This window comes from Aulostomus chinensis, chromosome 24 (assembly GCF_037954235.1).
Source record: "Aulostomus chinensis isolate RoL2024-O1b breed Wild chromosome 24, RoL_Achi_v1.0, whole genome shotgun sequence".
Taxonomy (NCBI): Eukaryota; Metazoa; Chordata; class Actinopteri; order Syngnathiformes; family Aulostomidae; genus Aulostomus; species Aulostomus chinensis.
This window is the reverse complement of record NC_141343.1, coordinates 14304263-14330103: the sequence shown is the minus strand read 5'-3', so window position 1 is coordinate 14330103 and position 25841 is coordinate 14304263. Positions and strand designations below refer to the sequence as shown.

At 45.4% G+C, this 25841-nt stretch overlaps 3 protein-coding genes across 5 annotated transcripts in view; 2 read left to right on the top strand and 1 right to left on the bottom strand.

The window, feature by feature from the left end:
• Positions 1-247: 247 nt before the first annotated feature.
• On the bottom strand, positions 248-7354 carry ccnb3 (cyclin B3). 2 transcript variants are annotated; one of them, XM_086197042.1, is made up of 12 exons: positions 7198-7354; positions 6897-7033; positions 6108-6191; positions 3485-3591; positions 3242-3404; positions 3065-3163; positions 2893-2985; positions 2527-2664; positions 2297-2452; positions 2074-2223; positions 979-1109; positions 248-871 (listed from the first exon to the last, which is right to left on the bottom strand). In XM_086197042.1, the coding sequence occupies exons 2-12, from the start codon at positions 6972-6974 to the stop codon at positions 802-804; spliced, it is 1269 nt and encodes a 422-aa protein (XP_086053168.1). In that variant the 5' UTR covers positions 6975-7033; positions 7198-7354; the 3' UTR covers positions 248-801. The 2 variants fall into 2 exon arrangements, with proteins under 2 accessions (XP_086053168.1, XP_086053169.1); XM_086197043.1 differs by having other exon boundaries at positions 7142-7296.
• Positions 7355-10115: 2761 nt separating this feature from the next.
• Positions 10116-20671, top strand: LOC147238813 (uncharacterized). 2 transcript variants are annotated; one of them, XM_086197954.1, is made up of 2 exons: positions 10116-10244; positions 13885-20671. In XM_086197954.1, the coding sequence occupies exons 1-2, from the start codon at positions 10242-10244 to the stop codon at positions 14617-14619; spliced, it is 738 nt and encodes a 245-aa protein (XP_086054080.1). In that variant the 5' UTR covers positions 10116-10241; the 3' UTR covers positions 14620-20671. The 2 variants fall into 2 exon arrangements, with proteins under 2 accessions (XP_086054080.1, XP_086054081.1); XM_086197955.1 differs by having other exon boundaries at positions 10234-10366.
• Positions 20672-23237: 2566 nt separating this feature from the next.
• Positions 23238-25841, top strand: part of tnfsf10l (TNF superfamily member 10, like) — a 66044-nt gene continuing 63440 nt past the window's right edge. Inside the window, exon 1 of the mRNA XM_086197567.1 lies at positions 23238-23809. Coding sequence (XP_086053693.1) covers positions 23591-23809 — 219 coding nt within the window. The 5' untranslated portion in view covers positions 23238-23590. The remainder of the gene's footprint in view (positions 23810-25841) is intronic.

Sequence of the window (25841 nt, the reverse complement as noted above, 5' to 3'; positions counted from 1 at the left end):
AAGGTTTCATCCGTAAAAATTTAAATATTTAGGTGTGATCCCAGATATTTTTCCTCAGTTTATCTGAAGCATTTATACTCCAATTTGCAAGTATTTTTGGGGTCAAATTTCCAGAACTTTCACCCAAAAATGCCGGCAATTTTCCCTCAAATTCCCAGGCCTTCGGTGACCACATAAACGACATTCTACAGTCTCCATCCAGCGCTGTCCCGTCTACATTCCACATTTCACAAACTGAAATTTTTTTCAAAACAGTTTATGGAACACACACAAAAAAAAACATCTTTATTTTAAGAGAATGCGTGACAGCCATTTTAAAAATAGCACATTAGCACTTCTTTTATACAGACAGTAATTTGCTCTGTTATATTAACATGATAAACTCTGCTAACGTCTACAACACGTGAGAAAAACGTGGGCTCCTGCAGAACTCATCAGCTCCTCTGTCCGTGATAGAAGGTGGACGCTCACGAGTGACCAGTGAATCACGTTTCTGCTTTCTCTCTCTTCACAAGCACCACAGGGCCGTTGGATTTCGCTACTCAAAAAAAGGTTTTAAACGGTATAAAATGTCATTATTTGCAACCTGTTGTTTTTTTTAAAAAAAAGCCTTAAACAAATGCCCTCTTTAAAATGACATTCCATGACAAAGTGGGATGAATTTTTTTTTTTTTTTAAAAAGAAAGGATTTTCAAATTCTTCAACATCTTATAAAAAGTTAAACTAGACAATGTGTATAAATATTAAACATATTAACAAATTATTTACAAGTTTTGGCTGAGAGTTGAATATTTTCCACTCTCACTGAGTTAGAGCTCGCTCCAACATGTCAATGCTGACCAATGGAAGGGAGGCCACCTCGAAAAACACCCTGGGAGAAACAAAGCAAAAACAAAGAGAGAGAAGAAGGGTAAAGAAACAGACGACACAGAGGAAATCCAAGTGTTTGACGAGTTGAAAAGGAGCACGGCGACTCACTTGTGGGAGTATTTGCTCCTGATGGCCCTCAGTTTGTCATCAGGGGGCGCCGACAGCATCGTGTGGAGTTTTCGGACGACCGGCGCCAGATCTGACGTCTGATAGCCGGAGTGGAACTGCAGGATGGGAGACTGAAACAAAGGGGGACACTTTCACCGCCGCTGCTCCAACAACGCCAACAACAGGGTTTGTAACACCACTTGTGCCCACCAAACTGCTGCGGCTTCTTGAACTTGGCTCCTGTCTGCTGAGCCGCTGTGGGGTCTCACCATTTTGTAAGCGAGGGGCGCAGCACAACACAAACATGCACATGCAGAAGTGTTTCTGTGCCTACGTCCCAACACGGTCTTTAGAGGTGGGGGTGGCGTTTCCATGTCGTTGAACAGAAGTTGGTGGCTCCGTAGGGGCCTCGCCAACTGGTTTTTGGGGAGTAGTTGCACATTCAAGTCTTTTGGGGGGGGGAAACAAAGGCTAAACCTTCAGTCTACAGATTTCGTCAAACTTTTCGAGCCTGGTCCTCGGACACGCCGCTGAAGGCGACTACTACGCCTCAGGACGCGACAGGTGGGGACCACGTGGTTGATGTTCAGTTCAGTCGTTTATACACTCAAAAAAAAAAAAAAAAAAAAGCAGAGAGAAGACAAATTAAACAACTGGACTGAAAGAGGCTCAGGCAGAAGCAAAGGCTTCCTTTGCCTACGATTCATCTGAAGCTCCACAATGGTGTCCACGTACGCCTACACACACACTTATGACTCTGGTCCCCCTTTCCCCCGATCACAGCCGTAACTCCCAGGCGTAAATGTGTGTAATGATGCTTTGAACATGGCTTCAGTCTGACATCAGCACTTCAAAAGAAAAACGTTGTCCTTTAACTTCTTTTTTGCCTTCTGGAAACGCAAATTTGCATCCATCTCAACTCATACTTCCTCTCAGACACTTGGAAGAACCCGTGACCACTGTCTGGTAGAGTTGTGCGTTTTGCTGTCAGTGCGGTTTGTGTAACCATGAGTGGTGTGATCATAAGATGTCCAGTAAAGACAGTGAACTGAGGGAGCAGAGGTCAGAGCAGCAGGAGAGTGGAGGTGAACCTACCCAGCCTCCCAGGTCCTTGGCAACCATGGCCATCAGCAGGCAGGCCGACGCCAGCAGCGAGCCTCTCTCTGGCACCAGCTCCATGTCCATGAGGCTCATCTCACAGAAGTAGCGAGCCAGAGTCAGCGTGTCCATGCCTGCGTTCACACACTGCCAACAAGGAGAGTCAGGAGATCAGCACCGCGCCTAAGGGGAGGAGTCTGGAGGCTTTGGTTGCACGGACCTTAGCATAGCGCCTAAGGAAGCGGTAGGGGATGGGGATGTTGATGTCAAAGGACAGCGTCTGCAGGATGCCAGCCTCCATGGAGATGAGCTCCTCCCTCTTGTACGCGTCGTCACAAATATAAAGGAAGTCGTCCACACATGGCGGGCTGCGCTCCTGCGGGATCGTTACAAACAAACATGAAGGTGCGTTGAGAGCACACCCCTGCTCAAGCTTGTCACCCGCCCCACCTCAAACTTGGAGGCGATGAGCATGGCGGTGGAGCCGACCAGCTGCAGCATTTCCCTGTGGACGGGAGTCCGGGACAGGTAGTGGTCCGCCATCTTCACGGCCAGGTAGAGGGTCTCGTGGTACAGCTCAAAGTTCTCCTAAACACAGAGTCCATTTGCAATCAGGAACTCCTCAGTAGACTCAGTGTTAAACAGGTTTCAGCCTCTTCCAGGATCGCGTCTGGAATCTCAGTGAAACAATTTGCTCGTCCTCTGGGTAATCAAACCTTTTAGAGGAAACGTGAACCTTCTGCTCTCCACATGGATGAATATGAATCAACCTGCTCACATTTTCAGACCTCCTAACACCAACCGGCGACTGCTCACCTGGACCTCCACCAACCAGTCGATGAGGATGGCCCTCATCTCGGGGTTGAGGCTGGGCTGCTTGGGCATGTAGTTACACAGGACAAATTTCTCCTGCAGAGGATGGTGGAAAAATTATGCAAGGTTGACAATTTGTAGCCGAACCGTTGTTTCAGAAGGCAGCTGGGCGCACCTCTCTCTGTCTGAGGTAGTCAAAGATGTCCTTTGCATATTCAGGACACATGAAACAGTCCTCTGAGTTGTTGGAGTCGATGTCGAACTCTTCTGGAATCTGCAGGGATGAGAGGAAATATGAGAAAAGCATTTCCAGGAGGGGGTGGGGGGGGGTGTTTCTCAATCGTTTCTTTACCGGTTGTCTCTGGAGGCGCGCTGGCACCTCGCGGACAGCAGGGGGCGGAGCAGCTATCAGCTCTTTTACTGGAGCTGCCTCGTCCCTCTGCGTCTCCTCCAGTCTCTCCTCTGCTTTACTCTCGTCTTTTTCAGCTGCTCCTTCTGAGCTGACAGACGAAGCCCTGCAGGAGGAGAGTCAAGGAAGTCTGTCACAAAGTCCTGGCTTGAGGAATAAAATGCTGGAGGGGAGCTGCTGTGTGACCTGGTCAGGTTAGCTTGGTTCTTGGTCCACACCGTGCTGGGTTTCTTCACCTGCTTCTTGCCTGGTTCCTTCTTCCTGCCAGGAAAGCTGATCTGAACCTTACGGGCCTGCCAACAAAGCCACGTCCTATTAAATTAGCAGTTCATATCAGGCCATTTTTGGAGGACAGAATGCGAAAAATCTACCCAAGTGGTTCAACGTGAGAAACTACATCCAGATTTTCCAAAACCTCAGTCAAGGAATAGTCCAGAGGAACTATCAATTACAATTTGGGGTTGAAGAATTAGTTTGGTGAACAAACTCACGCTACTCGCTTCACCCCCGAGTGAGCTAAGAGTGGACACACACTCCCACCAGTGATCGGATGCCAAACTGGGTCAGACACACACACACACACACACACACCACCTCTCTGTCCCTACAAGCACCAGTGATGGGCGTGAACTATGTCCCACTCACTGTCCCGACTTCCGTGACGGTCGGACAAACACAGTCCCGCAGCCTGCAGTCGAGAAGAGCAGGTGAGGGTCAAACGAGAGCAGGATTCCTCCTCCATTCTCAATGCTGGCTCAACGTAAGCCGAGGCTCTCAGGTTGTTCTGAAAGGTCGGTGAATTCATCCCAGAGACTCACAGAAGTCCTCTTCATGACAGAACTTTTCACAGGATGCAAATGTTGTAAAGCCGCACCTCCAAATGACCAAGAACAAGAATTTGCTGGGGCTGCAGACCAATAATGGCAGCATGTGACGAACCTTCCACCACACGGACGGAACCACAGTTCTGGTTGGTTCACTTGCAACTCTCCACTTTTGGATATCTGCAGATTTCCAGGATTTATTGATCCGGTAATTAAATGCCTAGAAAATCTGAAAAAAAATGCTCGCCGCAACTTCTCACAGTCCAGAGGGTCATCAGTTCAAACTCTTCGCCGTGACAGGCTTGTTCCGACAAAAGCTGCCATTGACCAGGACTGGCGAGGTGCGTTGGCAGTGCGAGCTCCATGCTGCTCAGCAGCCTCGGAGGCATGTTGAGTTCAAGTGTGCAAATAAGTGACGAGACTGCGCATCATTCACTGGCACGCACCTCTGCTAGGCTGTGGGATGTCCACTGGCCTTTGGTGCCTGGTGAAACCCAAATAACCCCAAAAAGATCTGGTGGTTTTTTTTCCCTTTGTCACCAACTCAGTTTTCTCAGCCCGTCATGCACGCTGCCCGTGAGTGACGCGATTTGATCGTGAACTGGCGATCTCCATTAAACAGGATTGGATGATCTGAAGGTAGAGGGGACCGCCAACCCTGTCCTCAAGTCCCCCCAACACACCATGGACTCGAAACGGCAAATCCTGATATTAAAGGGTTTGCTTTTTAAACCTGTGTTCAATCGAGCCAAAACAGAGCTCCTGGATGAGGGGAGGTTACCGCGCTCTGAGTAAATTGGCTACGGCTTGCGTAGGAGGGGACAGACCAAGCTGACTGCCACCCCTTAAACCAACCCCAACCAATACAGTGATGAGTTGACCACCAGCGACCGTTGCAGGTCATCCCTGTACATCACCGTTATTAGCTCAAGTCCTTGCCTGTCTCCTTTCCGCCCACGAAAGCGTGAACAGCTTCCGTCTCGTTAACGTCTCACGAGCAGAGACGCCACCTCAGCATCCCTGAGATCTCCACAGAGGTCAACTGCTGTCAGGTTAGAAAACACCTGACCCAACAGGTTGTCATTCCACAGCGTTTCATCACAAGTCCTCATCTTTCACTGGGATTTTAGCGTTCCTACACAACAACGGTCTGAATGTGTCCGTCTCAGCATCAACTGATCCATATTTGGAAGTGCGCATGTCAAACATTTCCCCAAATTCCCACATTTCACACTTGCTCCATCACTCACAAATGTTCTGGCAGTGTTCTGTTGCTGGTTTTACGAGGACACAGAGGCCCAGGATGCTTGTTTCAGTAGAAAAGAGAGTCTACAGGGATCGACATCTTTCCCAATACAGACGCACACCACAGGTCACTGCGGTCGTACGACGGTTGTGGCGGCTCTGGGGGAACCAGATGGCTGCGCAGTCTCATAGCCACACCTTCCACAACCTCTCTTACTTTAATGACATGAAAACTATTGAGAAACTCATTGGAAAAAGAGGCAACTAACAGGAATCCTTCGTTTTTCCAAACACGTGAAGTGCAACAGTTACAAATCCGCCTGTGCCTCGCCGGGCAGTTATGCAACTGCAGCTCATGTTTGACAGCAACCTACCAGGAACGCCGTTTGAGCGGATTTGGTCATCAAAGTGGGGTGGGAAAAAATATCAATATCACAATATGAGCGGCGAACAGTGTTGTATTAGAAAATGTCCCGTTTGACATGAGGATGCGATGGAGGAGCCACAACATTCAGTATCTTAACACACACAGCTGCAGTTGGGAGACGGCATTCCTGACAGTGCCGATTGATGAAAACCCTTGAGACAATAAGATGGGATGCAAGATTACAACCTGGACACGCCGACGCCCAACAAAACCAGAACCACGCCTCCTAGCCCCAGAACCCCGCCCCTCAGTTTAGCATTCAGCATTTTAAATGCAGACATTGTGTTTGGACTTTCAAGTATGCAGCACTTACATTGGTGATGTCAATGAAGGCCGTCCTCTTCTTGGGAGCTCCGTGAGAGGGGGATGTTGACCTCTTGACCTGTGAGCCTTCATCCTGAAAAACGCACAAATTAAAGATGATGCAGTCACATGATCTGAACAATGTTTACTGGTGGAAATGCGCCGATCCACATCTCCTCAAGTCTAATCTGATACACCTGTCAATACCAGAGTTCTCTAATGGCTGATTGTTGTTGACATCTTTAAGGTCACATCACGGGGCTGTGGTGAGGTGAAGAACATAGACACAAATGCATTCAATCAAAATGCGCTGCAGTGCAGTTCCTCTGAGCTCTCTAAGGATGGCGGCGGTGCTGCAGGTTCAGCACCCGATTCCTTCTACCAGCGCAGTTCAGCTCAGATCTCTTTGATCTGTTGACTCAAATCAAGCTGAAAAAAATACAATTTATGGGTTTTTTTCTGAATATTTTCATGAAGGTTAAATATATGTACATGTTGGTGATTGCCTGCATTTGTCAAGTGGAAGGAATAATTAATATCATACACTTGTTTTCACTCAGCTAATATTGGCAACGGTAAATGCAATATCATGCATCTTTAATGCGTAGCTTAAAAACCTTGAGTGTGTGTGTGTGTGTGTGTGTGTGTGTGTGTGTGTGTTCCAAACACTGGGCTACAGCTGCAACACTGCATGTACTGCAGTGATTGTTAACGCCATGCTGACTACTAGCAAGCTAGCTTTTAAAACGACCCACGCACAGGAAATAGTTATTATTGATTGGACGTGAACGCAACTTACCTGGTTCTCGGTGGCGTTCAGCTGGGGTATCTTGCTCCCGCCGGGGACCGTCGCTTTCCTCCCCCTCGATAAAGGCATGTCCGCAGCCTCTCCTCACGCAACTCCGCAGCGGCTGTTCTCAGATCTGCTGTGCAAATCTAACAGCGGGTCGAAACGTCACCTATTTGAATGATTTCAGTGTCTTCTAAAAACAACGCTGCTTGCTAGGTTACTTGCTAGCAGCAGGAAAAAAAACAGCTCCTCACCTGAACAGACCCCGCGTTTTCAGATAAAACTGGCTCAAACTAACGTTTGGTCTCACCTGATCTGAGTTATTCCACCTTGTCTAGACACTCGTTTCAAGAGTAGACGACAAAACCGAATGAATATTGACGCGCCTGATGAAAATCCAGTCCAGTTTCGTCGCGTCGCTCCGTGCTAAAACAAAGTGCCTCAGCTGCGGGTCCAAATCTGGTGCCTCCTCCTCTGATTGGTTGGATTTTGAGCTGAGCGGACCAATCAGCGAGCAGCTGGGGATGCCACTGCGAGGGAGCGTTGGATTTCACCTCCGCGGGCGTCCGAATAACAAAAGCGGTTATCGCGGGATAAAGTTGAGAAAAACGCGTCCCTGTGAATATAATGAATACACATCTGTGTTAGTTACATTATACAAGTGAAATTGTTGTTTATTTTATTACAGTTTACTTAAAAACATCATTAAGTGCGCGCACATACGACCCCGCCCACCACATGACATCGTTGTAAATCCAGCGAACCTCGCAGGGAGGAGCTTGTGGCTTTTCAAACATCCCCACCAGCAACGATTGTTTACCATTCGTGGTTTTACTTTCCTGCGTGAGCAAAACACGCAGTTCTTAACTGACGGGGATTTTAAACCTGCAGCAAACGTGTGCCATAGATTATACACGGCATTTGTCACGGGAAGCCACAGGAAAATAAATATCACACAGTACTGTGTTGAAATACAGTGGAAAAGCAGTACTGCCAAATACAGTTGTCTAATTTCCGGTGAAAAACATCTCTTTGCACAAAGTAAAAAAAACCAAAAGTAAATCGCTTCACAAAAACACCTCAGTTCAACAAAGGTGCCTGATTTTAAACTCAAACAATGCTAACAAGTAGTATCTGGACTGCTTCTCCCCGCCTGTGAAATAGGCAGAATTTACTTGTGACGAAAGATTTAAATACAATTATTTCACGCAACCTTGCGACGGTACGGTTACAGCTTTTCTACTTTGTCATGCAGGTTACATTTTTTACATTTCATTTGCCTGTATTTCATGCCAAATATTTCTATAATTGGATTAAGAGATGAAATCATGTCCCGATTATAAATTTGTAATCTTTGTATTGAATTTGATCCGCACATGCTCCTGGAGGGAAAATCATTGTCTTATTTTTAAGGGTAGAGAGGTGAAAGGTGTATTATCTCTGTGAAAGGAGGAAACACAGGGAGCTGTGCGAATTCGAAGGGGAAGGAAAAAAATCCGCAGTGATTTCCGGTGATATCAGGGAGAGAAAACAGTGCGTTTTGTTGTCTACGCATCTCTGGAATTCCATGTTCTAAACATATCCCCTCATTTGGTGTTTTGATGACCGTGCGGTGACTCGGACATCGCGCTTCTCCACTCATTTATTCAGGTTTTTCCTTCAATTCAGTCCCCGCGCCTGCTCAACGGCTCCTTTTACAGACCTGAAATAATACTGTGCGCTCCATGTTAGGACAGGTCCGATTCGTCAGGGTTTCCCCAGGCCGCCAGACTGAAACGACCCTGAAAATCTCTTCCAGTGATCACGCTGAGATCCCACGCACTTGAACCTGAAGTGCTCAGTGAACCTCCTGGCGCTTACAAGACAGCGTTACTGCAGCTAAGAGTCTGGATGTTACTGGGTCGTAAACCTGCAAATCACAATTTTCCACTTGAAGGGCAGGTTGATGGACAACAGGGAAGCTGCCAGACATTTTTGGAGTTGCCGAGGAACTTTAACAGCGATGTCACGTCTGAAGGAGCCTTCTGCATCTCCCTCTCTGGTCTCGATATCATTGAACTCTGAAAGTGAACAAACTTCCCTATTTATTTGGCTTCAGTGCGCGAGCCCAGTCCATTTAAACACTGGCTTTATTTGGACAGGCTGGCCCTGCTTCGGGCTTCTGGTTCACGCTGTGCAACCTGGCGTCTGATGAAGTCGACACAGAGATCGCTATCATCTCCACTTTTATTTCAGCTCCCTTTTCCTGTTTTTCCACATGCGGAACAAAAAGCATAGGAGGGCACTTGCTTGTGGCTCAATCAGAGCTGACAGAGCAATACTTTTATAAGTCGCAGGTTTTTATTAAAGCTGGATGAATCCCCAATGGGTGCGGTTCTGACACTAAATTTATGGTCTTGGAATGAAAATGACAGCAAATGAATGATTTCATGGACGAGCTTATATGTTCCCCTCTGCTCAAACTGTAAAAAACAACTTCAAATACTTTTAAAAAGAACAAGCGATTGACTTCTTATCGTCACCTTGTTGCTAGTTGGACTTCTGGCACGGACAGTACATGTATCATTTCTAGGGTTGCCAACTGCCCCGGATTCGCCAGGACGCCCCGTATTTGACGCGCACGCGCCTCTTTTAGCCCAAATACGGGGCGTCCCGGCGAATCCGGGGCGGTTGGCAACCCTCATCATTTCCCACATTCCATTGCGGTTGTCTTACACTGCAACGTGTGCTTGTCACAGTGACCTTGGCCTTTGACCACCAAAATTGTTTCAGGTCATCCTCAAGTCCCGGTGGACGTTTGAGCCAAATTTTAGGGACTTCCAGAAGGTGTTCCTCAGATATCGGCCCAGTATCAGGTGACAGTGACATTGACCTCTGACCACTGACATTGTTTCCAGTTCACCCTTGAATCCCAGTGGAACTCTGAGCCAAATTTGAAGAAATTCCCTCAAGCTGTTCCTCAGATTTCACGCTAACAAGAATGGAAGAGCTTCTTTCTATGAATGAGGCGACGCTGACTTTGACCTCTGACCATCAAAAGCCATCAGTTCATCCTCTGGTCCCAGTGGGCGTGTGCCTCACCTGAAGAAACTCCCTCAAGGTGTTCTAAATATATCGCATCATTATGGACCGACGGTGGCCTTGAATTTTGACCTCAGAAATCTCTCTGGGTTCATCCTGCAGTCCCAGTGAATGTTTGTGCCAAAAATACGACCAGCGTGGGTTTGTGACGACAGGTCTATATTTGCCGGCTGAAGACCCAAACACACGAGAACACACTTCCTCTCGCTATCTCCCTCGCACTCATGAAGGAAGTGAACTCTCACGTCAAGCCATTTCCTTCTGAACTCAGTGATGGTAAGTTGATCTTCGTGTGCTGCTGACTGTCTTGATGTTGGCTGTTAGCCTTCATAGTTTTTATTACATTTATGTAACTTCTGGATTTTACAACCGTGAAGAAACCCTCTGTATCTCGCCAGGTACTTGCTTGACAATTCTTTTTTTTTGGGGGGGGGGGGGGGGGGCTGTCAGTTTTGAGTCTTATCTGCTTCTGCTGTGTTAAATCCCAATGTTTAAGGCCTAATAAAGGTTATTTCATTTCTTAAGAATAGAAAACAAGAGAGTTTTATGGTTATTTGTGAACTCAATTGCACTCTAAGCTCCTTCATATTCCCCTGCAGAGCTTTGGAATACTGATACGAGGCTGGACGGCATTAAATATGGGTCAGCAACGAGCTTAAAACCATCAATCTAGCCACCATTAAGACGCAGCTTTGCAGTGCGATGTGGAAACCCTGGGTGCTGGTGAAAGTTGAAACAGGCTTCAATCAAACAGCAGTTGTGTAACGCTAATCTACCATTGAAAAAGCATCAGAGGAGCCTCCTCATCTTATAAACATTCCTCTATCGGGATGTCAGATTGCTGAGGGGAAACATTCCTTGTTATTGCTGTAATTTGTTCCACATCTGTGCTTCATTGTCTATTTTGTCCTCCTTAACCGAGATGGCCGTTCTGGTTGTGGTCCACTGAGTGAATAATGGTGGGATAGCGCTTTGGCACGTCAGCTCCAGTTTGATCTCAGATGCACGCAAAAATACGGGGGTCATTTTGGCAAAGCTACGTTTAATCCTGGTAGCTGCTGAGGGCGGCGTTGGCTTTGGCAGCAGGGAAATAAAAGACGAAACCTGAGGCACTGAGTGCTTATGTGGAAGAAATTGGTTCACTTTTGAGTTGCAAATGCTAAAATTGAAGGGTAATTAAAAAAAAAAAAAAATTATGACTTTTACTTCATCTACTTTCAGAACCTTTTTATCATGAAACTACTCCTTCAGTCGTATGTGGGCGATGGATGACTGTCGGCTGTTAAATCGGCCATGTGAGGAATGTGTGTGTGAGAGGACTGAAAGGCACCGTTAAAATCACACACACCTTGAGCGTTAACAAATACAGAGTATGTATTACAAAAGTGCCCCAAATAAAAAGTTCAAAATACTCGTCCAAAAAAAACCTGCTCCTCCAGTTACTCATAGTACCACGAAGTGTATTTTCATTGTTGCTGGTCCACCTGTTGTACTTTGGTAGTTACTGGAATGATTTCTAAGTGACGTCCTGTATAGAGTGACAGGAATGCATCCAGTCCACCCAGCCAACCACCCCTGTGGCCCCTATCTGGGATACCCAATTGAGGCCCTGCCACTTTTGTCCTCAGTTTCCATGAAGGCCTCACAGTTAGCACTGATGGGTTGATAATGGGCCCTTGATGGGCTTCAAACAGGGGCCCATATCTTTCATGGTTTGGAGAATGTAGCCCACTAAGTACCCATCAGGTTGCTGTCTAACGTGTAAGCCCCACCACCCTGAGCCCTCGCACAGCTGAAGCCCACCTAACCCAGGTAAAGCCTGCATGGGCCCTAATGAAGCTGGACTGCTACACACCTTCTTCATCGCAGAGAGGTTGTATTTTTACGGCCATTTCAATCGGAATTAGGTAAACATGAAAAAAAAATCAAAAAGGCTTCCCGTATTTTGCGTGAGATTTGTTTGGCAATAAAGACGGAGCCTGAAAACAGCTAAGTGATCATCAGAAAAAGGCCTACTTGGTTGATCCTGGGGGGAAATTGAGTGTTAGTAACCCTGCATGATGTAGCTATTTTTTAATTTCCCCTTTCCCTTCCCTTTTTAGTGGTATCTCATGTTACCAATAAGGTTATGTCACTCAAAGATGGAATGCATATTTCAGTAAAATGCCTGTTGCTAGCTAAACAGTGTCTTGCACTGCTTGCACAAAAAGTCACCAGAATGATATTAGCAAGTGCTAACTCACAGCCTATGTCAACAAACCTCTGCTCCCCAAAGCTGTAGCTAATATTGTCTTTGAAAACTTTGTAGCAGGATTAAAAAGCATACGATTTCAATGATGATTTAGCCATAGCAATTTAAATTGACGATTTTAAAACAGACAACCACTCTTTTTTTATAAAACTAATAATGGTACTAAAATTTACATTGTAGCAAACCCTTTTGAATCTGTTCTTTTAAGCTAAAAGCTACACAAAATTCTTGCCCTACCTGCACTTAATGTACATTGCAAGTGATGGTAGCAAGTGCTAAAATTAGAGTATTAGCTGTTAGTGCTAACCTTATGTATTAACAAACCTCCCGGCTCCTACCTGCTACCTAAACCTACAGTTAGCTATGCTACAGCCTATGTTAGCAAAACTCTTCTGCCTAAATCTAAAGCTAGCTATGCTGTGGCCTATAATTGAATCTCTCTTATGTAAACCAATGGCTAACGATACTATAGGCTATATGAGGAGCTCTGCTACATTAACCAACAGCTAACTATGCTATGATCAATGTTAGAAAGCTTTTGCTACATTAACCAACAGCTAACTATGCTATAGCCACAGTTAGCAAGCTGTCGCTACCGAAACCTACAGCTAACTATCCTATGGTCTCATTTGTACCTCTGCTACGTAAACTTACAGCTAGCTACACCAAACTGAAATATTTGACATAGGATGAATTAATGCATACGTTAGCTACTACATATACTAATATAATTTTAAACTAGGAGGGAAAAAAAGTATTAAAAAAAAGTTCTGAGGCAAAATATCCAGAATTATTTTTCCCCAATTAGCCCAACATATGAACTAACACTACTTTCCATTTCTAAAACCTGTTTTTCAACCAAATTGAAGAAGTAGGTTGCAACGATGGATGCCAGCAGTTCTTTTTTCTGGGGAGAGTACCAAACTGAACTTCCTGCTTGTGACATTCTGGCTGACTGACAGCTCATATGGCGACAGGCTGCGGTGGAAGACCTCAATCTTACTTTCCATCTCTGGCTGCAGAGGGGACTTTCTGTTCTCTTTGTCTCTGCGTATTTCTCCTGATTACCGCTTTGTGAAACCTTAATCAAATTTGTAGCTCGAATGCAGACGCAGAGGAATGTCACACCTAATCTTCGGGGAAGCTGGGTTTGACTTCCTTGAATTTCATTTTAAAACATTATTATTTGGAATAATACTTCATTTTAAGATGTAGAGTAAAAACCAACAAAAAATATCTTGGGATATCAAGTATCATAACCCAAGATCAGATCTTTATTTCAGTTTTTCTCCTTGAATTGGCATTGAAAATTCATGTTTTTCATGTTTGCATCCAGTATTTGTCAAGCATATTACTACATATTAGCATACTTGTCCAATACCGTAAATAAATATATGTGTATGTAGGTATGGATGAGCTCTCTCTACCGTGGCTGTTAAACTTGTGGGGCTATGTTGAATTTTTAGAAAGAAAAAAAGAAATGCGCCGTTATTTAATGGAATTGGGCTTTAAGAGAAGATGTTGGCAAGTGAAATGAATTCACACAGGCTTTCCGTGCTTTGGCCTTCATCATATTCTCACTGTAAGACCCCCCCCCCCCACCCCCACCCACAAAAAAAAGAAACTACAGTAATTTTATCAAAATGACTGTTTTTCTCCTGGCAGGATCCGCTGCATGTGGTAGAAGAAATCCGGCGCTCCTCCAGACCCTCGGACGGTGGAACTCTTGAGAAATTTGCTGAAAATATGGCTGACGACATAATCGCGTCACTTACGAGCAAAATGTTGCAACCTGAGGTGGAGCAGTTAGCTGAGGCGTTAGCCACATCTGTGATTGAGGTCGCTCTACAGGAAGCGAGTCAGACCATAGAGGAAGGTTCGAGATTAGCGGAGGTACAGAGGGATGGGGACCCAGAACACTTCCTAGACCCGGATCGAAACCCCCAGTCTTCCAGATACACCCGGTGCTGTCACCCACCTCTCTCCGAGTCTGGCCTTCCCATCTTGGGATCCCTAGACTACCCTGACGCCCCTCCTACCACCCCTCTCTTCCCTGAACTTGAAAGGAGCAGACACAGTTTTGCCCGCAAACTAAAAGGAGGCCTCGCAAAGGAGTTCCTCCCATCGCCGCCTCCGTCCACCCCGAAGGACAAAGAAGACATCAGCAAGGACCCCCAGGTGGAGTTAATAGAGCACCTGATGCATTCGCTGTCGGCAGATGATATCTCTGGAGACGAAGCCGAGGTGGAGACGTTTGCTGAAAATCTCTCATATGACATCATAGACTGGGTATTAAATGGCAAAAGCAACAGGGAACCGTCAGACGCCGGCGACCTTCAACTTCTAGCCCAGCAGCTGGCGGCAGCCATCATCACCTCGTCCCTGAATGAAGCTAAATGACTCGTGTGGTGGTTTCGGACGGGATGGTGCTCGTCAGACGAACACAAAAGACAATAGAGATATTGATAGACGCATTACCTCCATGATGACAGCCACTGGCTCTCGTGTCGCTGTGTGGTTTTGTTTCATATCCTGAAGACGCTTTCTTGGCGTTTGCCTAAGTTCATCCAGATGAGGAGTTTAACTGTGATGGGATGATGTATTATTTACAGTATTTAAACCCCCAAAGCCCAACCGTGCCACGTTTATCCTAGAGGCTGCATAATCACCTAGAATAAACAGCTTTTACTCCTCGTGGAACCACAAGTACATTCTTTGTTCAAGCAGCTTCTGATGGAGATCCAACCGCAACAACCGCAAACACCCAGCAGGTGGCAGCACAGAGTTTCACCAACAACGTTCCCTTTTCTTTTTAGTTATTTCACACTTTTCTTTTGGCACTGCCTCACATCAAGTACAAAAATGACGGCCGATGCCACTTTCCGAAGTGAAAGAGTTCACTTGTCTGTACAAAAGAAGAGAGCCACAACGCTCTCCATGTCGAAGGCGTATCGCATCTGCTCGAATATTTGCCCTTAGATCGACATTTTAAAAAAAAGTCTTCATCTGTGCAGAGTGAGTCATCGTCATGTGGACTGGGCCGAACTGTCAGCCTCCTGATCACACAGAGGAATATTAATTTTACTGATGTTCTGAAGAATGAGCTCCTGCTTAAACATAATCCAAAAATATAAAATCAGCCGTAACAAAAGCGTGAAACGGCAGCTCATGGTGCTTCAGTAACACTCTACCTTCGGAGGAGCTAATTGATGCTTAGTTGTACCGGGAGAAGGACTAATGAACCATTTGTTAATGCTCTTTCTTTGGTCCTTGTTGTTTGTTGAACAAGGAACTCTTAGGGTTAAAGCTTCACTCTCAACTTAATTGTGCAGACAAAACAAAGCATCCTTCTTTGTCCGGCGCAGCTGCAGTGAGGGGGAGACGGGTCAAAGTCAAGGAGAGCGCGAACAGAAAGCCGTGGACCACACAACGCTGACGACGGTGCAACTGGAGGACAAAAGTTCTGCTCCAGTCTAGTGATGAGGGCCCGTTTTTAGGCTTAGATAAGTAATCTAAGTGTCCAGGAAAGTAGTACGGGTGTAGGGTAACACTTCAAAATCGACTTAACTGTACGTGGTCAACGAAAAACATGTTACGTGATATTTATTATCTGCTCCGTGCAACATTCCCCAAGTGCAACAATTAGATACAGTATTCATAGTCGTTGATGTGGTACTTTCGTGTGTACTTCTGTGTTTTGGAGTGTTACCGTGCAGTTTATTCCTCCCTGCTCACAAACATAAATCCTGCGCTCAAGTTTGAGTCTTTAGCCCATCTCGCTGAGCTCAGCTTATTAAGCGTAACGCTGATCCTATCTCGCTTCAGATTCGGATCTAATATTGCCCTCGTCTGGAACTGATCTTTTTGTTTTCCTTTGCTGTTTAACACTGAAATGAAAAAAATATTCATCTTGTGTTTATTTAGGCACATTTAAGAAGGGAAAAGGGAGAAAATCCAGATTTACTGTTGCTGGCAATGAAATACAATTTCATGAAAAAAGCCAAATAATGACAAATACGACCACTAGGTGACAATAATATGTTTAAGCACACACTGTAGGACTCCCAGGTCACCTCACAATGCAGGAAAAGAGTTAAAATGTCAGTCAGGAGGCAAATAAAAACCCTCCTGTCCATCAGAGCCCTGGACCACCAGTGAGGACCAGCACTTCCCATCAGTAACGCAGTTTCTTCTTCTGAGTCCAGCCAACACCTCCGACACGTTTGTACTTCATCACTCATATTTAGATGCATACATCAAGATCCAGTGATGTTCTTTTATTATCTCTGGCCATGACACTCTTCCATCGCTTGATTTGATTCTATTATTATTATTATTATTATATCCGCAAGAAAAATATAAACCACACAGATGAAAATCATGATTTGTATCCAAAAAAAAAACCCCCCGCAAAGAAACATTCAGTCTTTCAAAGGCAGAAGCAGCTCAATCTTGAGAAAACAACCTCAGAAAAAAAATCATCTGAGCCCGAGACACACACACACACACACACACACACACACACACACACACACACACACACACACACACACAGGTCTAGTTGCAGTGTGTCCCTTGGCTCTGATGCATAATATGTCATGGAATGCTGAGTCTGAACTTTTAACTCCCACCACCGATCACCATTATGTTTTCTCACCACGGGACGCCAACTGACCGACACACTTTCACACACGGTGACGCACGTGCACACAGATAAGCTGCAGGGTTGGGCTGGGCGGGCAGCTGCGGCGTTGTCCGAGGGGATACACACACACACACACACACACACACACACACGAGCGTACACACATCTGGATAAACGCTTGAAGTTAAGAAGGAGGAGACCAGAAGGGAAAATGTGTGATGATACATGGAAAATGTATGGGCGGAGGAAGGAAACGTACGGGGGAAATAAACAGCAAAGTTCAACCCGCTGCATTTGAACGCATCATCCTGAGTGGAAAAATGCTGATCTATGAAGAAATGAAATCCACAAATCACCATTTTAAAAAAGAGAGTGCTCAAGATGCGACACCAGTGACTCTGAATCCTGGAAACAAAAGTGACTTTCTTGGTATTATAGAGCTTTCACCTCATGGCGGTAGCCACATCATTCTGAGGTACCGAAAAAATAACAACGTTACATGAATGTAACACCAGTTTCCTCTGGAGACGACGAGCCAGTTACTTCATCGTGACATATTACGGAGGCTCAAGCGAAGCACACAAATTTAGATGCTGAGCTTACAAAGGCGGCTTGATCTGATTTGATTGGCGTCTCCGGGGGCAACACAACAAGAGGAAACATCCTGGCATCTAAAAGCAGTAGGATTTCTCAACACCTGTTGAACGTAGGTGCAACTTACTGTTACTTGTCAAAGAAAATTCCACCTCTTTGGTTGTTACATTTTTACCATGCCGTCAACAGCTTCGCATGTATGCAGTTTATTGCTGGGCAGATGGTTTATGAGGCCATTTTTGCTTGCTGCCGTCAGAGCAAAAGACAGTGCTGGGAGTGAATTGATTTTATGGGCTGTAACTGAAGCCAAGAGGCTGAAATTCTCTGTAGAACTGAGGGGAACTGCAAAAGCGGAGTGATAATTCTGGGTGAAGAGTGACCTCATGAGCTCATCCCAAAACCCAACTTGTGGAAAATGGGGACACATTTGGAGAAATTCCCACAAGGTGCACAGGAGATATCGCACAAATGAAAAATGCGTCACATGGACAGATGGACACTCTGAAACATTACGCCTACGGCCTACGGCTTTCCCCCGGGAAGACAAAGAAGTACTCAGTTACAAGGTAATTTCAAGAAACTGACTTCTCATTCAAGTTTGCAGTCTCTTGTTTTACAGAAGCCGGTGCCAGGATCACACAGGGTGCGCATGTGTTTGACCTACTTCTGCTTTCTTTACCACATTCATCTGGGTCAACAGTTCATTTATTGTCAGGCCCCATTGAGTTGCAACTTTGGAGGTGCTGACAACAGTTTGGTGGAGTATCGTTTTGAGCTGATTGCACACTCGCCTCAAGGCCAGAGGAGTTGGCTTGTGAGTACAAGACTGACGCTTCCAGTTCTTTGACCCTGTTACAGGAAAATGTTGGTAGAAATGCGAATGGAAACTCTGTAACTTCTGTCGTTCACTTGCTTTGAAATAGCCTTTGGCTTGGAGTCAGTGCCAGAAAAGAATCTCTACCCCTCTGAATTTTCCTGGCTGACAAAAACCTGAAAACGCTGATTGACGTAGGTCCTATCTTGATTGTTGTTTTTTTTTTTTCCCTCTCCAGTTCAGGACTCAAGGATGAGCTACAACGTTACTGGTTGTCACAGGTCGAGGTCACCGTCGCCTCACATAAACGCAATATCCCTGAACGCCTTGAGAGAATTTCTCTAAACTTACCGGAAACATCATCAGAATCTCCACGACAAAATGAAAAGATAGTGGTGGTCAACGCGCAAAGGTCAAAGGTCACTGTTACTTCATGTAAATGCGCGTAGAGACAAGTACTACTCTGAGGGAGTCAACTCAAGAGGGTTCTGCTTTGATAGCCTACTTTTTTTTACGGTTGTTAGAAGTACACTCTGTATCATTTGAAACCATAACAACTGCTGTCAACTGAAATTTGCCTCATGCCTTTATTTTAGTTTCCGAGAGATTTAGTGAAGTATCAAATTAGATCAACAAAACACTCTTCCAGGGGATGATGTCTGTGGTGTGTCAAGGCAGCGAGTTTCCAATAGATCCTGAGTCGGGTTTTACCAAATAAGAGCCTTTGCTTCTTTGCAAATCTGCCTGGGATGTGGCCAGCATGAGGCATCCGTGCAGGTGTTGCACGTGGTCTTGGCGTTTTCAAAGATTCACCCGCAGCCAAACTTACGACCTTGTTGAGCTGTTAAAGGCGACTGTGCACCCTTTACTTCAATTGGTACCCTTTGGAGAACAATATTGGACTTTTGAGGTTAACAAATGCCCCTTTGAGGGAAAATGTTTTACCACCAAGTGTGGAGATGTTCTTGTCTCTTGTGTTCTGCTGCTTCCTTCATGAACCGTGTCCCCCACAGACTGCAGTGGCTGTGATGCTGTGCATGTGCGCGGACTGAAAGAACTGGCAAGGGCCAGTCCCAGCCAGCAGAATAGCTGGCTTTCACATCTGGATCGGACTACGGGTCAAAGCCGCTACTTTACGAGAACTTGACTTGGGACAACTTTTCTGGTCCTCAGCTACATTCAGCAGCAGCCTTCATTGACCAAAAAATTTAATCTGTTCATAAAAGGTTTCCCATCACGCTCCCACCTTGTTTGTGGTTTAAGCCTTGACTGGGTTCCAAACCAACAAATCCTGGTGTCACCAAATGCCCTCTAAATCGATCTGAGCGATTAATCTTGCAATTTCAGCAGATGCCCTCTAGAGGCTGCTGTAATTGCGACAAGAGCAAATGATGAAATGATTATTTCTGGTGTGAAGGCCCAAATTGAGAAAATGCTGAAGATGGTGGTGGTGGCATCAATGAAACAGATTTTCACATTTACACCTGCCAATCAGGACTGTTTTTTTCTAAAAAACAAAACAAAACAAAACAATCGCTACATGTTTCCTATTTCTAAATGCAAGTTTCACATTTAACTAGAGGCCCCTCACATATCTCCGCCAAAGCATCTTGCTAACAGACAAACGCTAGGGGCCAATAGATCCAGCCAAACCCAATGAAAAAGAAAGAAAAGACTATTTATTGCTTACAAATTAAAAGGATCCATCCCAAAATTTAATGAATTCTTACTCTGCACATGTTACGTCCCTCCACCAAGTCAGGAGCAAATTGGCAACATTACTTTTTTGCGTAATCCTAAAGACAAACAGCTGATCTCTTCATTAAACCGCATCGAGATTACTGCAGCTGCGACAAGGGTAGCTGCCGAAGGTTTAGGAAGTCATTATCTCAACCCCATCCACTGTGTTTACCTAACAGTTCATTTGGGCCAAAGCCTAACCAGAACTTTGGCTATGGCAGAACTATTTTCCAACCAGACTGTATAAAAGAGTGGACATGGCCACTGAAACATGTGGTTGTGGACCCATTTTGAAACCTTGAGTTTGGTATTTTGCCCGTCGCCATTTTGCGGTTCTCACGACTGGAGAAACTGAGGGATGGATGAGACGGAGAAACAAACAGGTCACCTCTGTATCTTGACTTGTCGAACTCTAACCATTTCCTGCTCTATCATAATTTCCACAATCGTAAAAACCCCAAATAAGTTGAAGGTCCAGGTCCTTTGTCTCAAAGTCCAGGGGATTTTCCATTAAATGCCTGAAATATAGTCTGTGGTTCGCACGAGCTCAATGAGTGTTAAAATTTGTTGTAAGGAACAAAAAAAATTGTCAAATAAGCATAAAACGTATGTCAATAAATACCACAATTAGGACTTCTGAAGTGTTTGTCTGTCTTAAAACCTGCCAATGGGCCTGTAACCATCATATTTTGGGGAAAGAAAATAGTTTTTCTAGTTGCAAGCAGCTAAATGCACATTGACGTAGCATTTTTTGTAAGCTAGCTAACAAATGTGTCTGAACTAACAGACAGGGTAGCGTAGAAGCAAATAAGTTAGCACAGTTGAACATCCGCTTCCCTCATCTTCAAGTCAGTGTGATTTTGAATAGATTTTCAGCAGCATTCCTGAAATAAAGTCTGCATTTAGCACTAGCTTAGGATATCTGAACATTTACTTCTACTAAGTAAAAAATGTCAGTATTCACATTTTTGAATTTTAAAGTGTTCATGAGTCTTACAATAAGCTAGTAGCGCTCTAACTATGGTATTTGGGGCTAAGAAAGACAGTTTCTGGGGTTGGGAGCAGCTGCACCCACACTGACGCAGCATTTTTGTTAGCTAGCTATCGAATGTATCGTAGACAGAGTAGCGTGAGAAGGAGCAGGAAATAAGTTAGCACTGCCCCACATCCGCTTCCCTCGTCTTAAATTTAGAGGGATTTTATCGATGGACATCCTTCTGAATGCCTGAAATCAGGTCCGTGGGTAACACGAGCTTGTTAAATACCATACTAGCGAATTTTGAAGCTATTTCAGTTTATGAAAAGCAGTGGTTGCTAACTTGAAGCCAGTCGTGTTGAAGTAATACATCCATCGTGTAGTTCCTTCCCAGCATGTTAGCTTTATACTGCTACGACTGAATTTACACTTCAAAAATCATACGTGGTGTTCATTTGCTCAGAGTCAAAGGAACAAACGGCAATGCTAACATCCGGGTTGGCTAAAATACGCCATCCCTGCTGCATTCTTTGGCCATCGTGCTTCATTTACACACTCTCAACACTAGTAATTAAGACCATAAACTCACGAGAAAATTTACTGAGGTCATAAATCAAGAGAGAACTACGGCCATTTTCTCATTTGCTCGTTTTACACAGCGGTTGTGCAACAACTAAAAAATGACCCCATCTTTGTAGCGCATGCTTGTTTACTCAGAAACAAACAATGGCATGTCTTCACAGCTGGGGACTAAACCGCGGCAAATAACACGAGCTTGACTTGACACGCAAAACGTCATCTAAAGTGTCGTGCAATTTATATATGATCCTTTGAGGTCATGTTAAAGTAGGAGGTGTCCCCCCAGTTGGTCCGGCGTCGCGCCACTGGCGGCGAGCCATCTTCATCTCCAGTGCTGCCTCATCTGCCTCCCATCCTCCCCGGGCACACACACACACACACACAACTCTCCAGCTGGTTTTGTGATGGCAACGAAACAAAGGAAAAGCTGTTGTTTCGAGATGAACCATAAACATTTTTTTGCACGTCGTCCTATAGTCCATTTATTCTACTTTTGGGGGGAAATATCAGCAGTAGCCTGAGCCAAGACGACAGTAACGCTCATACAAATTGCTCTGATTCAAGGTGATTTAAGGCGGAACGAGGGCTCACAGTTTTTGTTTCTTTCTGGCTTCAGACGGCTATAAAAACCATAAACTACATCAATCGTGCGGTGATTTATCCCATCTCGTAAAAAAAAATGAAGTCAGCAGCCTGAGGGTAGTATCTTGATGTTTTTGGAGCATTCAAGTATCTTAGCGTAAATAAACTTGTGAGGGTAAACTGGAGGGTGTTGGACAAATATTTGCTCTCAAACAGAGCAAAGACCCAAAAACAGACAGCAGAAGAACGGAAACCCTGGAGGTCGAGAAGAAGAAGAAAAAAGATTGATTTTTTTTTAATATTTTGAGATCAAATAAAAAAACCAAAACAAAACGCTGTAATAAAGTGTGATAAAAATGATTAATTTCAAAATAAAACTTGCTACCTCGCTTCATTTTATTTGTGGCCGTGAGATATAGCGACCATCCCAGCTCGTGAGCCTCCATTCATCAAATTGTGGGATCATGTTTTATTTGGCGGTCAAATTGTATCAGTTGCCTCAAATCACGAGGAAACAATTTTTATTGTGGCCTCAAAAACACTAAATTGAGATTTTACATCATAAAGTTAAATCTTTTAAATAAATTGTGGGATTAAGTCCTTTACTGAGGCAAAACTGTTTGTTTCTCGCTCTGTTCACCCCAGCTCTGTTTAAACCAAACAAGAAAATATCCCAAATATGCAATTATTTGTATTATTACTATTATTTAATCAATTACCTACAATCATGATCTTTCTTTTCCTACTCCACGATTCCAGACTGACACTCTCTCTCTCTCTCTCTCTCTCTCTCTCTCTCTCTCTCTCTCTTTCTCTGCTGCCCTTCGGTTCTTAGGTATCTAGCGCGCCCTCTGCTGGCAGGTCCGGGCGCAACAAGTGATCCACCAACGCGCGAAACACTCAAACTCTTTCCAAAAAAAAAAAAAGGGGGGGGGGGAGATCGTGACATATTTGGAGAGTTTTTCCATGCTTCCATTGAACCAGGATGATTGAGCTGATAAGTTTTACACTCCACGAACGGTGGGAATAAAAGAGAGAGAGAGAGAGTGAGAGAAAGAGAGAGAGAGAGAGAGAGAGAGAGAGCGCGCGCATTCCTCCGCAGCTCCAGGGTGATGAAGAGGTTAAGCCAGCCCCTCTTTGTTGCTCTCCCCCGGTTGCAGCCCAGCAGTCCGTTGCTGCCTCCTCCAGCAGCCCCACTTTTACGCACTGAGAGGCGAGGAGGCATGGACGCATCCGAGCTCTAGAACCCTCCGCTGGTCCGCTCTCTTCAGCCGGTCCTCTCCTGCAGCTCCGCGCCGCCCCGAATGAAAAGCCTCCCTGGCGGCACCGACGCATGGAGATCTAATTTTCTGGTTTTCGGTCAGTCGGTCAACTCCTGGAGCGGCGGCGGTGTTGTTGTTGTCTCGCTGGTCTTCTGGTCTACTCATGCGTCGGGAACGCCATGGCCGCTCCGAGCGCACAGCAGCAGCAGGATTATTTCAGATCCGTGAGCAGCGAGTCCACCACCTACATGATGGTCCCGGCCGGCGGGCCCAGCGGCACCGCACGCCGGGAAGCGCCGTCAAAGATGTGGGTAGCGATGGTGGTGATCGTGGTGGTGGTCCTGCAGATCGCCTCGACCACGGGGCTCTTTGTCTACCTGAACATGTCCATATCACAGGTAAGACTTCTTGACTCGCTTTGAGACCGCGCCGCCCGGGGATCAGCGCGCCACAGCTTTTAACAGCACTTTTAAATTTAAAAAAAAAAAAAAAAGTTGCAGGATTGAATGGAACAGCACTCCTCATTTGTTTCTAGCGGTTTTGCAAGTAGTTTGCACACTGGTCAGGTCCCGGAGGACAGGCAGCCTTGCTTGACTGGACTTGTTCAACAATGTCACCCTGGCAGTCAGCAAGGTGGGAGAGGCGGCCTTCCAGCGGCTGTTGATTCAGGCAGAAGCCTTAAACTCTGCCTGGTGGAGCCTCAGGTTGTAAGACCTGATGCAGGGGTCAGGGATGGCGGTGGTTTACTGTCAAGGGTGCCATGAAGGGAGGGGGGGGTGGTGGTAGGGCTAATTGGCAGGGTCCTTTTCTATCCTGGAACCTGCAGCTGTGAGTACTTGCAGGTTCCGTGCTGCTGGTGCAGTATTTGTACAGCTGCGATTTTAATCCCAGATTAGAGAATTCAAGGTGAAGAAGGTGACCGGGGGAAAGAACAGCTATGACGAACTGCTTCAGAAACTTCTTCACTGTCGGTTTGTTTAGAGGCTGGAGGCAGAACAGATTTTGAAATCTTATTCTCGCGAGCATAGAAAGAACCGTGGGAACCTGGTTGCGAGCCTGTGATTCCGTTTCTTCCCTCGCTTTAAGAGCAGAAAACTATGCCAGAACGCGGAGACGTTCAGTGGCTTTACACACACGGTTGTAGTCGTTGTCACAACCCGATTCGGCCGTTCAGTAACGTCCCTGTGTACAAGAAGCAGGGAAGGGTCGATCTCTTCGCCCGAATGCCCCGTACGGCTGGTTGCAATTAGACTTCATCTCCAGTTCATCTTTGGCGTCACACAAACAAGTTAGCTAGAGGCGTCCCTTAAATTCGAAGACTATTAAAAAAAACAAAACGTCATTTTAAACCCAGACGCATTAAGTTTACCTCATCTGGGTAAATGTGTTGGTGTCACCGTAGGTTTTGCCCGTGGATACGACACCAAAGAGGCAGGGCGGCGGGATAGAGAGACACAAACACACGTCCTGATAGTTAGAAGCTCTTTTTTGCTCTCGGATGTCGAAGGGATTCGATATATCAATAAATTACCAAGCTCTACACCCCACTGACTGTGTAGCACCACAGTGGAACCTACGGAACATCCTCAGAACCTCAAGCCATTTTGGGGCCGATACAAGCGTCGACGTGATCCTCGGGGATGCAAGTCGGACTTAGAAAAGTATGAGTCGAGTCAGACTAACGTGCTCGGATGAATGATAAGTTCAGTTTTAGTCCAACTAAGTGACTAAATAAAATCAAGTTGTTTTTTTTTTGACAGTCACAGAGCGACTCTTCTTTACCTTCTAAGCATAGGAACAGTGATGATCCAGCCTACTACGTCGTTTATTTGACAAAGACCTGAAAAAAATCGAGGACCGCATGTGCAAAACGATCTGTATTTAAAGCGACGCACTGAAAACCTACAGTTAGTTGAGGTCCAGAGAGAGCAGAGAGCTGGTAGCTTCAGATCCTCCAGTCCTCTAACTGCTCGGGGTCTCAGCGGGAGGCTTGTTTAAAATGTAACGCTACTCCATCAGATGAAAAGGAAACTGCTTTCAGGGCTTTAATGGGCAACCATGGTAAGAGGAAGACTTTTCGGTGAGTCAGCGTCAGCACAAAAAAAAAAAAAAAGCAGTCCAGGTGGTCCGGAATCACTTTTGCATGATTTATGACCACAAGCCCAGTTATTCTTTTTTGCAGATTTAGGTATTTATGAAGGCGATGAAAGGTCTACATGCGGTTTCTTTACTGTGGAGGCCCTTTGTTCATGGAACATCCCCAAGAAAGGGAGATTCTCAGAGATGATAGAAAGGTTACATAGAAATCGAATCATTAAGTGGGGGTCCGGTGAGATGAAAAGGACCGATCTCCTCTTTTGGCTTTAGCACGACAGATTCAATACGTTGGAGATGATACTGGACAGCCACGAGATGAAAAACATGGAGCTA

Bases quoted from the DNA above. Each gene is read 5' to 3' on its own strand.
- ccnb3 (XM_086197042.1), bottom strand. From the start codon at position 6,974: ATGCCTTTATCGAGGGGGAGGAAAGCGACGGTCCCCGGCGGGAGCAAG. The intron at 6,192-6,896 runs GTAAGTTGCGTT...TGCGTTTTTCAG, and splicing joins TGAACGCCACCGAGAACCAG to GATGAAGGCTCACAGGTCAA. The intron at 3,164-3,241 runs GTAAAGAAACGA...TCATCCCTGCAG, and splicing joins CGCGCCTCCAGAGACAACCG to ATTCCAGAAGAGTTCGACAT.